At 42.1% G+C, this 15068-nt stretch overlaps 1 protein-coding gene across 1 annotated transcript in view; it reads left to right on the top strand.

Annotated features, from left to right (window-relative positions):
• The first annotated feature begins 6102 nt into the window (after window positions 1-6102).
• The window catches only part of SDCBP (syndecan binding protein), a 187213-nt gene continuing 178247 nt past the window's right edge, over window positions 6103-15068 (top strand). Inside the window, exon 1 of the mRNA XM_078687270.1 lies at window positions 6103-6357. Within this exon, the coding sequence (XP_078543396.1) occupies window positions 6118-6357 (240 nt within the window). The 5' untranslated portion in view covers window positions 6103-6117. The remainder of the gene's footprint in view (window positions 6358-15068) is intronic.

Genomic DNA, 15068 nt, shown 5'->3' with positions numbered 1-15068 from the left:
GGTTTGTGGTCAGATCTAACTATACATTTTTTTCCCCACACAAAACTACGAAAATGCTCAAGAGCCCAGACTACTGCTAGAGTTTCTTTCTCTATAACAGAGAATTTGCTCTCAGGAACGGAAAGTGCTCTTGAAGCGAATGCAACAATACGTTCTTTCCCTAAACCATCTATTTGAGAGAGAACACTGCCCAGCCCTTTGTTGCTGGCATCAACAATGATTACAGAATCAAGATCTAAATCAAAAGGAGATAAAACAGGAGCATTAATGATGTCTAACTTGATATTATTGAATTCATTTTCACAGGAGGCAGACCATTCAAATCTGACTTTACTCTTTAAAAGTTGCCTAATGTTAAAAACTTTGCTTGAAAAATTCTTGACAAATTTTGAATAAAATTGTACCATTCCTAAAAATGATCTTACATCATCTTTACTGGTAGGGGGAGGAGCTTCTTTTATAGCATCAACTAATTTAGGTTTAGTAGAAACACCGTCACAACATAAAACATGACCAAGGTAAGTTACAGATTTAACTGCAAAATTGCATTTTGAAAATTCGATAGTTAATCCTTTTTCATCAAGAATACTCAACACTTCTTCAAGGATAGAATTGTGTTCATCTTTATCTTCACCATATACAAGAATGTCATCTTGAAAAAATTCAACTTTAGAGTGTTTTCCAAACAATTGGTGCATTATGCGTTGGAAAATGGCAGCAGCAGACACTAAGCCAAACGGCATTCTCTTAAATTGGAAACACCCCATGGGAGTAATAAACGCTGTAAGTTGTCTACTTTCTATATCAAGAGAAATCTGATGGTATGCAGCAGAAAGATCTATTGTGGAAAAAAACTTTGCACCATTAACTGAAGATAACATTTCTGAAATTTTAGATAAGGGAAATGTATCTATTACAATGTTCTCATTCAAATGACGAAGATCAACACAAAGTCGGATTTTTCCATTGGTACGCCTTGCGATGACAACTGGAGAAATCCAAGTGGAGGACTCAATGGGTTCTATAATGTCTTCTTTAACTAGTTTTCTAATTCTTTTTCCACATCACTTCGAACTAAAATAAGAATGTTCCTAGCTTTGAAAGTTTTAGGATTAGCATTATCTTTTAGAACGATGTGATGAGAAAATCCCTGAAAATTGCTTATTTTATTACTAAAAACTTTAGGGAATTTTTTAAGCATAGCTTCTCCAATCTCTACCCCTTCATTGACAACTAAAACAGGATCAGGACTGTTAGGATTCAATATAATATCCAAATCCCTTTGGTCTCTCCATCCGAGGACCGAAGGTCCAAGTTTGGCTACATATAATTTGCCAAAAGATTCTCTACCTTTGAACCTGAATTTCAAAGGTTTGAAGCCAATCATGTCAATCTTACCACCTGAAAAACCTTCTGGGGAAATATCAGGTGTATAGAGATCATTTCCAAGATAACATGCAAAATTAGAATTCCAGACATTCTCATTAATGATGGTATATTGAGAACCAGAATCAGCGTAAATGTCAATAGGAACTCCACCAATAAGCATATTGCAAATAGGTTTTTTGAGAATATTTCTTTTTACAAGAATCATTAATATTAAATATGTAAACTTTTTCAATAGGTTTTGGGATGCATTCATCTTCCATTGAACAAGGTATCACATTTTTAATGCAATCATCATCAACATAACAATGCATGACTTTGTTAGTTAAATCCTCTTCATCATTTGAAGAAGAATCGTAAACCACTTTTTGCTTTTGGCTCTATTACAAGCTCTTGAATAATGCCCGATTAATCCACAATTTGAGCATTTCTCCTTAATTGCAGGGCAAAGATTATAGTTAGCCAAATGTGAGCTACTCCCACATCGGAAACACTTTAAATTTTCCTTCTTTTTAACATCAGCAGGTTTAGATTTTGTTTGAAATTTTTGTTTATAATTAGATTTGCTTTGAACTTTTGAAACAGTTTGATCAATGGTGGATTTTTGTTCAAGAATAGTTTTCTCGAGGAGGAGCCAAGCCGGCGACCAAGATGGCTGCGTAGGCTCCCGGCTCCGTAAGCCTCCTCACCCTGCTACGAAATCCTGCCTGATATCCTGAGCCGATGCGATGCCCCCGTGTGAATGACTTGCTCCGGTGCAGTGTCGTGTAACCCCGGTGGTTTTCCGAACCCTGAGTGCGGAGAAACGTCGTCTCGAAGTTCATGGCCTGCGTCGGCGTTTGAGCCGGGTCCCTGAGTTGGAATACACCCGGCCATCAGTTGAATAACATCGGCCGTTAGACCGGGGTTGAGTCGGCCCATCGGAACGGTGGGAAAGTTTGGTCCCGTCTTGTGCTGACGGCGTCGTACTGGACTGATATAGCTACACTGAAAGTGTCGGAGGAGTGCTATATGGCCGGAGTTCGGAACGTGACTGGCTGTGACCCGCTCGCCATACGATCTTATGGTTGCGTGTGTCTCCGGACCGAAGCCCGGGCTTATCCTGACACGCTGACGGATTGACCTACGGGCCCTCGTTCTGCACGCCTGCGGGGGTCTGTCCCTGAGGGCCCGGGGATCGACCCTGAGCGGGGAGCGGGACATGGCGCCTGCCGTAGACCCTTGTGGGACTCGGACTCGCTCCTCAGAGGCAACCGACCACAGTTACGCTGAGGACCCGGGGCGGTGCGTCCCCTGTACCCGATCGCTGACACCGGATCGCACTCGAGTGTGCGTGGGGAACTGTCTGGAGCGGTTCAGTGTTGTACTTACGCTCGGAGATATAATGGAGGCGATTTGTGGACTCCACTTCTCCTTGAGCCGTAACTTTCGAACCCTGGAAAGAAAACTGGACACCGCTGCTTTCGGAATGGGGACTTTTCATTTCGTCCTTCTTTGTTTCTATGGCCCTTTTTCTTTCTTTTTTGTCCTTTCTTTGTTCCTTCATTTTCGGGTCAGTATAGTGGGTCCACTTTTGTGTTTATCATTGGTCCTTCTCTATTTGTGCCCTCCTACAGAATAATTAGTTTCAAGGGCGGGCGCTTAACTGCTGCTACCTGTGATTTCATGCTTGCTGCATCGTCTGCTTTGGCGCACTTGTTTCAATTGCGAATGCTCTAATTGTGGATGTTTTATTTTCGCCCGCCTTTTCCGGGATTCTGTGTTATTGTGTGGCACCTGATCCTTTCATTTTCATGTTATAAAATGGAGCCTTAATTTCCTATATTTGGGACTGTAGCTCAGTTTCAACCGAATTGACTGTGCCCCCGACTGCCGGGCTGCCGACTCGTGTCGAAATTGATTTGCCTTGTTGAAAACTACCTAGCGGCCGGCCCTCGTGGTTGTAGGCCCATATTTGTATGCGTTTCGCTGTGAAATAAAGGTCTTCAATAAAAATAAAAATTAAAAAAAAGAATAGTTTTCTCCTCATTTTTAATTGCTTTTGCACTACGGCCTGAAAGTTCAGCCTTCCTGACAATGGCTAAAATATCTTTAAGGTCTGAATCGCCATTTATCCAAAGTCTGTCTTGAATAGAAGGATCTGAAGCGTGCATCACCACTTGATCTCTTATAAACTGTTCTTGGAGATGGTCAAACTTACAATCTTCCGCTATTTTTTTAAGTTCAGCAATATATAGATCAATGTTTTCTCCAGGTCGTTGTTTCCTGCGAAAAAACTTATAGCGAGTAATACCTATACATACTTTAGGAGAAAAGTGACTGTCAAAGTCTTTTAAAATATTATCAAAAACATTAGAATCACCACCACCGCTACTTTTAGACATTTCTTCATAAATGTTGAGTCCACCAGCACCTAACGAGTGTAAAAATAGTTTCTTTTTCTTTTCTGGTTTCATTTTACCGTCTTCATCAATGGTATCAATAAAGTTCATAAAATATGCTTTCCATTGAAGCCATTTCATACATGGTTCCAAACCTGATGGCCAAAAAGGTTGTGGAGACTGAATAGTAAAGTTTTGTGAAGCCATGTTGAATATTAAGTTTAATTAACTGAGAAAGCAAAAGAATTTTTTTTTAAGGATGAAGGATCAAGCTTAGTTGAAGGTCGACTTGATGACTCGGTATAATGTCTTCTCTTTAGATACTCCCAACTTGACGAAAATGGATATAAATGTTAGAGGTTAAATTAATTAATATAGAAAATCAATCGAGATTGGTAGTAAAACAAATGTTTTGTGTAAAAATGAAATTAGCGGTGAAATCCGTACTCTATGCTCGTTTAGGAAGTTGAAAGCGTTGCCATGGCGAATTAAAATGGCTGCTGTGCGTAAACGTCAATACGCATCACATGAGATGCCGCGTTTCAGCGTGTAGGCGAAGTGACATCACAAGCGGCAGAGGCAGCAACACAGAAGCGCGTGAGGAATGTAGCGCGCTGAAGGTAACTGTTTGTGATTCAAAAGATGCATGCACAGAAATTGAATGCTTCCTTCCTTTTTTTAAAGTCTTTACGAGCAAAAGCGCAAGCGGAAAATAAATGGAATCGCTTTAGTAATGCGCAAAAGGTAGAGTACGAATGGATAATAAAAGGTTTTTTACTCACGACGAGGAGTCCTTTGTGAATGATGAGAAGATTATCTTGAACTTAAACGGAGGTCGAGTAGGCTTCTTCAATAATTGAGATGAAGGCTTTCAATAATTAAACGCTAGTAGAGAAGAGAATTCTTTTTGACCAATAGTTGCTAAGAGAAGGAATCCTGGATACAATAGAACACTGAATAAAGATAATTCTAAGAAATACTTAAAGGGACAACATAACAAAATGCTTGTTAATATATAGCTGCCGGTCTCTTTAATTCTGAATCATCGGCAGAAACAAAAGAAGCATTATGACAATTTCAGTGATGTCATCCTATAATAAAAGCCCTCGACACCGGCTCCTAAGCCTCTTTCCTGTCACTGAAGCGAGAAGAGTAGTTGCTACAGGATGGCGAAACTCTTAAAGACCTACAATAATTGTTTTAAACAAGAAGCAAGGCCAGGACAGCAACTCCTGAGAGACCTGTGGGTAACAGACTCCACGTTTTCACGTTCAGTAGTCTATATTGCCTCTTTGCCCCGAGACTTCAGCAACACAGACATCACAGCGTACATCAAAAGCATTCCTTATAAGGAACAGCATCTCCCAATAGATAGTGGAACCGGCACCCCGATAGCAGCGGGAGAAAAGGCACCCTACGAGACTTTGCTGAGTCCCCTTGCCTTTGTAACATCTTGCGCTCTTTAGAGACACGTCAATGCCTGGACATAGGTGAAAGTGGCCCAGTACCGTGCGTGACAGACAGTTCCAGAAAGTCCTGGTGATTTAGCCAAATACAATTTTAGCATGATGGATTTTTAAATTCCAGTCTTAAACGGAAAACGTGAAACTAAAAGCAGCATCATTCGTAGTGTTTTGGCGCACGCACCAGGACTGGCGGAAGGTTTAACTCGTGGCATGGATATTATTTGCCATTTGTAGCCCTTTGATGTTTCTAAAATGCTCCGCTTTTTTATATTACTCGGGTCAACCTGGCACTTTGCATAGTGGGATACCTAACTAAACTCTTACAATGTTGGAGGCCACTGCTGTTCATTTGAAAGCTACAACTGGCCGCTATATCACACGATTCCTATTACCGTTCTCTTGATTTAGTAAAGCCAAAGTCATCGCTGCCCATAGCGTCACTACCCGGCTCTTTCTTCAGTGACTCCAGAATACCAAAGACGAACCACTGAAAGTGAAACCCAACAGGTAATATGAGTTCAATGGAAGTGGCACGACGTGTTTAAACTAACGGATTGAGTTATGGCGCTGGTGTGATATGTGAGGAGCTATCCCAAAGGGAAGCGTCGTTTATCATCCACCTTGAAAGATCGCACCTCACGATAGGAAAATACTATGCTAAGGACCAGATGAATAACACCTCTGTAAAATGTTCCCAAGCAGTTCGTTAAACCAAGCAGAAATGTGTTGTTTCTGTCGGGATCACTGCCAGGGATAGTCTATGTATACAAAGATTTTACCATAATCATACGGCGAACCCAAATCTTCTTGTGCCACCCACCAGGATTACAACCAATCACGTATGAGTAAACATATTCTATTAGTGGCTGGAACATGTAGACGTCATGGATTGGCTGGAGATTTCTTGTGGCAGGATTGGCCAACTGTTTTGGTCGCGTCATTCATTGGTTGAAGTGGCTCGGAGACTGTACTCTAGTTTTAGATTGGATGGGAAAATCCTGCCAACTGCTTCTCAAGAATGCTTCTTGAGTGAACGTGATCGCGCACGTCACGGGCACCGGATAAAATTGCAGTGGAGGCGTTCGAGCTCTTGGCCTCCTTCGACTCAGCTAAGTCTAAGCCAGGTAGGAAGGCACGGGGAAGAATGTATCTGGTTTCCAGGAATCATAGGCTCTTGTTTTTATTTTGAGTAATTAAAATGTTGACGGGAAGGAATGGTAGGTTCCTCAGTACCCTACCCCCAAACTCCGTTGGTTGCTGTGCCCCCTCCTCCCCCCCCCACTCCATCACCGAAGGAACTGTACTTAAAAGGGAAGGCGCATATTTGTTTGCACCCTTCCCGTGGATGCGGAAACAGGTGACTAGTTTAGTCTTGTCACTGCCTTCCCTTTCTTTGAAATGGACGGTATTCTAATTATTCTTTTGTATACTTTCGTTTTGTTCCTTGTGGACCTTTCATTTGCTTCGAGCACAGTAAACCGCGTTACGGAGCCCCTCTGAATAATTTATTACAGCTAATGTGCCGTGTTTGCAGTACAATCTGTACAGGAGATGAGAACAGTATGCTTAAATATTTTTCTGGCATAGCAGAACGCCTTGCAAAATGTATAACGGTTTCCAATGGAGTGAGATCAGTGACCTAGAGTTACCCTAGTAGAGTACCTGTTTGCTACTTACAATTCCTGCTGCTATTCGATTAAATGTATAACGCAATTGCGGAGTGGTGCAGGTACGCTAAATTAGGAAAGAAATTAGTGCAGGTACTCAGTTTATCTCGTTTAAAAGCGCTGAGTGTTCTAGAGCAGCTCTGCCCATGTACTGCAACGGCAGACGAGGTTGAAGCGGCGATGGTCCAAGATCACTGGCTTCTTTGACTGTCCCAAATGTTGCTGTGTACTCGGCTGGCTCGTTAACTGATTAGATAGCCCCTCATCAAAAGCAGCACAGAGAAATCTATACCTGTGCTCAGGGCTTTAAGTGGGCTGAATAAACTGGAGGGTCTCTGATAGGGACGTGGGTGCTATAATTAAGGGCGTGGCTTAAAACACAAAAGCAACAAAAAGTGTGCCGCCCAATTGGTATTTTGGTGCTTCTGTCCATTCATCCAGATATATAACACAACAAGCATCATTATACCTACAACAAGCCAGGGCTATTGGCTTTGTCAATGGATGTAAGTTGCATAAGATAAATAAGCAACAACTATCACTTTGTTGTATATAATCTTGAAAATGCTACTTGCGGGCAACATTGTGGTGTAAGGCTAGAGGAGCTGACCTGCAAGCTGAGAAAGCAGGTTCAAGCCTCATGTTGGCTCAATCAACATCCTGTGATTCAAAAAATGAATATGCCTTTGCATAATGTAACCAGTGCTTATGTAAAGCGCTCTTAAGTTTGTGCTATATAAATGGAAAAAACAGTCTCTTTGAAGTTAAATCAAAGGTTGTACCATTGTAGTGGTAAGGTTTTTTTTTTTTTCCACGGTGAGGGTAAAAATTGAGAGCCTGATGGGGACCCTTCTAAGCACCTGCTTAGCACTGGCAGGACCCGCCCACTTAAAGCCCTATCTGTACATAAAATATAGTATTGACCATACCGATAGCTGGGTTTCTGGAACACGTTAAGAACGCCCGCAGGCCACTTGCGGCCCTCTACCTTTACATGCGGCCCCCCCTGGTGAACAGCAGCATGAGCTTCTGTTTTGTTGCTGAGCCCTAATATTCAGAAAAGGGCACATTTTTATTAACCTGCAAATAAATGCTTGTCCGTTTATTAAACATTTTTTTAGACCTAATTACACAATCCCAGACCACCTACCTCTGCCCTGCTGGCATCAGTGCGGCCCTTGGTCACACCATAGACTGTACATTGTGACCCAATGTCAAATATCTGTGAGTACCCATGTGGTTTACTCTAAGAATATAACACTCAACGCCACTGTCATACTTTCCCTAGTGGCATGTACTGGGATACCTACTCACCAGTCGGTCTGCAAGCTTTAGCAGGGCCACTCACCTTCTGCAGTGAGCAAATAGACAAACTGGTAGCATTGGCGAATCTCCTGTGAGTGTCTCCGGTACCCAGTATTTTGGGAAATGCTATCTTTCTTGTTAAAGAGTTGTGGCGCATTTCTACCTTAGTACCACTTCAAAGGCAGCTCTTGTCCGTTTAACAATGGAGTGCACCCAGATCTAACCTATCCTCGCCCGTCTGAGCTGATGTACCTGTAGTTTGCTTGCTTGTGGGTATAGCAAGCTTAGTGCTATCCTTTCCAGCACCAGTATGTCCATGTATCATTGCTCACTCCCCTGACAAAGCTGTCCACTTTCTGTCACCCAGTCCTTGTGCCGCTCGTTTGTAGGCTAACTTAAGACACCATCCACCACCACATGTTCTCAAACAACCTTTCCCACACATCCTGTTCACTGCAGCCACTTAACACATCACTCACTTGCAGTCAGTGACACGTAAGGCAGATCCCTCCTGTCACACAGCAACGACTATGCCCTTTCCCTATTGATGCACTAACTGTAGCACCACGTGAAAGGTGTGCATTGGGCCACATTAATGGCAGGCTGATCGTGAAAATTTATGTCCAGTCACACATGGGCCTTTATGGAAGAGGTTCCTACATGCTTGCTTTCTCTGTATCATGTCTTTCTTGCAAGTCCTATTTCGCTCATACTTAAACTGTTTCATCTCACCCTTCACAAAACTCGTTCCCCATCTCTTTAATGCAGCTATACCTATTCCTCTCACTTTGCAATTAGAGCAGTAAAGTCAATTTGAGGCAATTTTGCTGGGCTACAGGGAGTGTGAAAGGAAATGCTGTAGGATGGCATTTTTTTTTAACTCGGTACAAAAGGGGGTGGTGATGGACGGAGCATCTGAACCAATCAAACACTCACACCCAGTCAACAGATCTGGGTTTAATCCATCACCATTCTTTAGCCCACTCTGCCACCCCAGTTCAGACATGGCCATATGCAAATCAGTCTGACCCTGTGCCTCATGGGAACAGTCCATCCCGAACTGCCAAGCCATGCCTTCCCTGGACCGGAAACAAGCTTCCGCTTTGTTCGCCATAAGTTGGCAGGGTATGCTCAGACGTTGAGTCCCTTGCTCACTTTGCCACTGGATTCAAGCAAGTCTGGCTGAAAGGCCAGAAACCGGTCCTAGGAAGCTTGATTCCGGTCCAGGGAAGGCATGCTTGGCAGTTCGGGCTGGACTGTTCCAATGAGGCACAGGGTCAGACTGATTTGCATATGGCCATGTCTGAACTGGGGTGGCAGAGTGGGCTAAAGAACTGTGATGGATTAAACCCAGATCTGTTGACTGGGTGTGAGTGTTTGAATGGTTCAGATGCTCTGTCCATCACCACCCCCTTTTGTACCGCTTTGTTCGCCATAAGTTGGCAGGGTATGCTCAGACGTTGAGTCCCTTGCTCACCGACCCTGTCAAACCATGACTACTTTTCCAATGTCCCTAGCAGAACAGAAGGCTCCTCTTGTGACTAAGTATTCGAAAATACTCTTGGTCGGTGATTTAAACTACTGGCTTGATAATACTACTGGTGATCCCCAGGCAATGGAACTTTCAGAACTACTTTCAGATAGCAATTTGATTCAGCATGTACATTCTCCTACTCATGTAAAAGGTCATACTCTGGACCAAATATGGTCCCAAAAAGTTTCTTTCATCACTCTTCATTATGCCCTGCATCTGGTCTGACCACTTTTTAATTCAGTTCATAATAACTATTAGTGGGCACACTAAACCACCGCCCTTGGTGGGCGGAGAAACCAGGAAATGGAAAGCTATTAATATATCTGCCTTTATAAAAACACTGACATCCACGCTGCCAGCACCCTGTAAGGAGGTAGACCTTATGGAGGAGGGGATCTCACAATGGCTTCTAAAGGCTACTGACGCACACGTGCCTTTAGTAAAATTTACTTGTGCACGTAATATGGATGCTCATAAGTGGTTCACCTCAAGTCCCAAGACAAGGAGGAATATATTGCGGCTCGCAGAAACTATCTAAAGATTATTTTACAAAGTAAAACTGATTATTTCTCTGGAAAAATTTTAAACTCCCAAAATAAATCTAAAGACATCTTCAATATAGTGAATAATCTGTGTAATAGCGAAAGAACTGCTCTTCCCTTGGCCCCCTCGCAGGAACTTTGTAATTCATTAAACGATTTTTTCATAGATAAAGTTGTCACCATAAAAAAGAATATTCAATGCCTTCCCTGCGGGGATCCCATTGAAGATATCCACTACAATCCGGCTTCTTTAGATGCATTCCCTTTTATTGATGGAAAGATTTTTCCAGAACTTCTTTCTCGTGTCAAATCGGGCTCGCCCTACGACAGCTGCCCACCCCATATTTTAAAGGAGGTGTGTTGAGCCATCCCATCAGAAATCCTCTCTCTTTTGAATGAATCACTTATACAAGGCAAGGTCCCTGATAATTTTAAAAATGCCACTGTGATCCCACTACTGAAAAAACCGGGAGCAGACCCCCTGGACCCAGCCAATTATAGGCCTATTTCCCTTCTCCCTTTTTTTTTTCTAAACTCCTTGAGGCTCATGTATCCAGGTGTATGTCCAATTTTATCGAAAACTCGGAATACCTAGAACCGAACCAAGCGGGTTTTCGACCATCTCACTCAACAGAAACTGTTATTCTGGCTGTCCAGGATACGTTAAGATCTAATGCAGATGAGGGCGTCCATTAGGCCCTGGTGCTCCTTGATTTGTCGGCCGCGTTCGACACAGTTGACTATAACATTCTGATTAGCCGCGTCGAGCAGGCCGGCCTCAGGGGCCCGCGCTGAACTGGATTGCCTCTTTCATTACAAATCGCACACAGTCAGTGAGATTAGGGTCTTTCACAGGCCCCAGGATGACATCTACCTGTGGGGTACCTCAAGGTTCGTCACTTTCTCCCTTATTATATAATTTATATCTCCGTCCGTTGATTTACTCTTTAAAAAACTATAAAATTACTCTTTATAACTATGCTGATGATCTTCAGTTAATTATTCCCCTAAACACCCCGGATTCAGCTGCCGAATGCCTGGCTGTTATGTCACACATACAGAGATGGATGACCCTAAATCATCTCAAACTTAACCCGGGCAAGACAGAATTGATCTTGCCCGGGGAAAGTGAACTGAGTTGGGGTCGACATTTTTGGCCAGCCGATATGGGAATCCCTCCCACAAAGACCCATTCGGTTAAAAGTCTAGGGATCACTCTTAACGAAGATCTTTCTCTTAAAGGACAGGTAGGAATGGTGGTCTCTTCTAGTTTCTTCCAACTTAGAAAGATCAGGAAAATAGCCCACTTTTTAACACACTCAGCACTTATTCAAGTAATGATAGCCCTTGTACTCTCCCGTCTGGATTTTTCAAACAGTCTCTATTTGGGCCTTCCAACTGGCCTATTAAAACGTCTCCAGATGGTCCAAAACCAGGCGGCAAGGCTCGTTTGGAAACAACCCAAATGGAAATCAATTAGGGCTGGGCTGAGAAAAATCCATTGGTTGCCAGTGGCCCAGCGAATTGCTTTTAAAGCAGGACTCATCACTTTCAGGGCGCTACACGACAATGGCCCTATATTCATTAGGAAGTCTATCACTAATTATAAGCCTCAGCGCAATTTACGCTCTACATATTTAGGCCTTGAAACTGTCCCTTCATTTAAGAAGAAACGCCAGGGTGGCAGCTGTTTCTACTATCTGGCCGCCTCTTTGGAACTCTCTTCCGCTGCCTATCAGACAGAGTAATGATCTTCTGGCATTTCGAAAGTCTTTAAAAACGTGGCTTTTCCAACAGGCTTACGCTTAGAACTGTGCCTAATGTCTTGAACAAATAGCGCCATGAAACCCAAGGGTGTACGTGCGCTCTAGAAATAGTTATTAACATAACGTAACATAACATAACACTTTGCCACTGTATTCAAGCAAGCCTGGCTGAAGACGCCTGAAAGGCCAGAAACCGGTCCTAGGAAGCTTGATTCCAGTCCAGGGAAGGCATGGCTTGGCAGTTCGGGCTGGACTGTTCCCATGAGGCACAGGATCAAACTGATTTGCATAAAGCCATGTCTGAACTGGGGTAGCAGAGTGGGCTAAAGAACGGTGATGGATTAAACCCAGATCTGTTGACTGGGTGTGAGTGTTTGATTGGTTCAGATGCTCCGTCCATCACCATCCCCTTTTGTACCGATTTATTTTTAACTCGACAAAATGTAAAAATACCTTTACATTAACTGTGCACATTCAGCAATTAGAAAAGCAAACGTAAAGCATGTTTTTTGCAATTCGGAAGTGAAATGGAAACATATATTTTAATAGGATCAAAACAATCAAGTCACTTTGTTGAGTGATGGACAAATGGTAACTATTTAATGGAACCCGATTTCCGCACACCATTTGTGTGCAATATCATTTTATCAGTAAAAGTGATTGTGTAAATTTAGTGCGATGTCTGTAAATGACAGTGCATCACCACACGATTCATTAGTAACATTAAAAAATAGCCCACTTCTTGTCCATTAAAATTAGATGGGTCACAATCGTTTGATAGAATAATACTAAAGATTATCATTTACTTATTGCCCACCGTAGCCTGAAGGGTATCTTCTTCAAATAATATTAATCCTAAACTTGGCAGTGTTTATCTTTAGCAAACTGTAGAGTGAAATGATAAATCAGCTCAAGTTAAATGACCGGTTCTGGCTAATAGTTTTTCACTATTGAGTTTTCAAGCTACAGAAAGTTAGTGGCAAAAACGTGTAAAATAAAGTAAAAAGAAACTACAATTATGGCACTGTTGTCTAAGTTATGCAAGACCATTTTAACTTTATTTTCTGCTTTCCAGTAAAGCTCTTTTATATAAATTGTGAAACTGCACACTCGACATGCCCTTGGGACTCTCTCAAATTTTAATTTGTGAGCGTCTCAATTGAACTTCATGGCTTTCCCAGATTACGAGGATTAGTTGTGGAATTTTTACAGGCCCCCACAGGGGTGTGGAATTTAATGAAATATCTACTTGTCCATGGGGTAGGTTGCTTCATAAATCTACTTGTCCTGAAACAAAATCCACTTGTCCCTTTGGTGCCATGTAGTGTGGCAACAAATTATGGCAGCAAGCTCATTATATAAGAACTCTGATATAGCCTCTCTGATTATGCCAGGGCTCCTTCCTTAGTAGTGTTTGAATACTTGCAATCCCCTTATGTTGCCACGTTTCCGTAGATCAACATACTGGGGTTGAAGGTAGTGGTAAGCAATAGTTCCAGGGTTAGAATGCCCTTTGAGTCTGTTCATACCTACTAACTTGCATGTTTAAAGGGGTTTTAACAGCACTTCTCTAATCTTTTCCCATACTGAGAAATGTTGGAAATTTACTCCTGACAATGGCCGACGTAAACCTTCTTAAAGAGTTGAGGAAAAAAGTGTTGTAGGGAAATTGCACTTGTGAACACTCAGATATTCGCATGAGCAAATTTACACATACATATTTTCTCATGCTAAAATGCAATTCAAAAATATTTTCTAGTAGTACTATTTCTTGTCCTTTTTCTGTAAATTCTTGGGAATTCACGAAAGCCATATAGCTGCCCTTAGTGCAAGGACATATACCATGGGTGCACTTTTGAGACTTTCTTTAATAATTGAGCCTCTAATTTGATTTGGCGGTGACCGTGCCCTTTTGCGGTTATTAAAATTCTGTCTCTTTATCGGCTGGCTTCACTGTGAGTGAGAGCGTTCTGCTCTTTCACAAGGAGCATATCGGCACACAAAGTAGTTTTGTTCAGTGCCAGTAACTACTGTGGCAGTGTGTGCTATTTAAGACCAAAAACAATTTTTTCTTTTGCCAATGTTTGTAATAATGGTGATGGCCCAGCAGCACCCACACCAATAAGGTTTTACAAACCCCATGCCAAAACAATTCACACATTGACAAAACTAAAATGCTGACCACCAATTTCAGACCTGCTGGCTTTGCCATTGCTTGTTTATTTTTGTTTCCCATAATCTTATTGAAACTGGTTACACTGATTTTTCATTATGAATATTTTTGGGAAATACTAGCATGTATCAACACGTTACTAAATGATACTGCAAAGAAATGGCACCTGACATTTTAAAGTAGTTTGGCAAAATGCTTTTTCCTGCTTTCATTTTTTTTTAATGAACATTATATTTTGAATGCAAAGAATCCTCAATCTTGCTTTCAAGCTTCTGCAAATATTTGCATCAAATCAGAGAGCATTCCGGGAGTATCATACAAACCCTCATATTGCTAAACTTTGAAAACGTGTGTACACATTTTTATACTGGAACCACTGTCCGTTTAGCAGTCAGAGCTTACAACATTTACTTAGAGCGCTCTCTCTAATAATCAAGGACTTTAGTTAATGAACCATGAATACAAGTTTGAACAGTGTTTTCACAAATAGACAAAAATATTACATTAACTGACGACCGTGCTCTTCCTGGGTCCCTAATGTGGTACTGCAAACTGGCAGCCAAAGAGTTTGTGCTGCAGGGGGTTGGGCCTACTTGTCCCAAGGACAAAATACACATGAAAACTTGTTTACCTTGACCCCAAACAATATGTCCTGGGCTTCGACCTATAGGAATTCCACATCCTTGCCCCCATATTTTGCCAAAGCCAATAGTCCTCATAAGCAAGACCTATTGGCTTTACATATGCTTGTGTGTTTTTGGTGCCCAGCATCAGAAAAGTAGTATATCTGTCCATTAACCAGTAAGGAAAGTGGAGCCTGACCTTAGTTAATATATCTGTCCGTCAGC

The sequence above is a fragment of the Lissotriton helveticus genome, chromosome 4_1 (genome assembly GCF_964261635.1).
Source record: "Lissotriton helveticus chromosome 4_1, aLisHel1.1, whole genome shotgun sequence".
Classification (NCBI taxonomy): Eukaryota; Metazoa; Chordata; class Amphibia; order Caudata; family Salamandridae; genus Lissotriton; species Lissotriton helveticus.
Note: the sequence above shows the minus strand (reverse complement) of the source record. Positions and strands in the feature narration are given on the sequence as shown.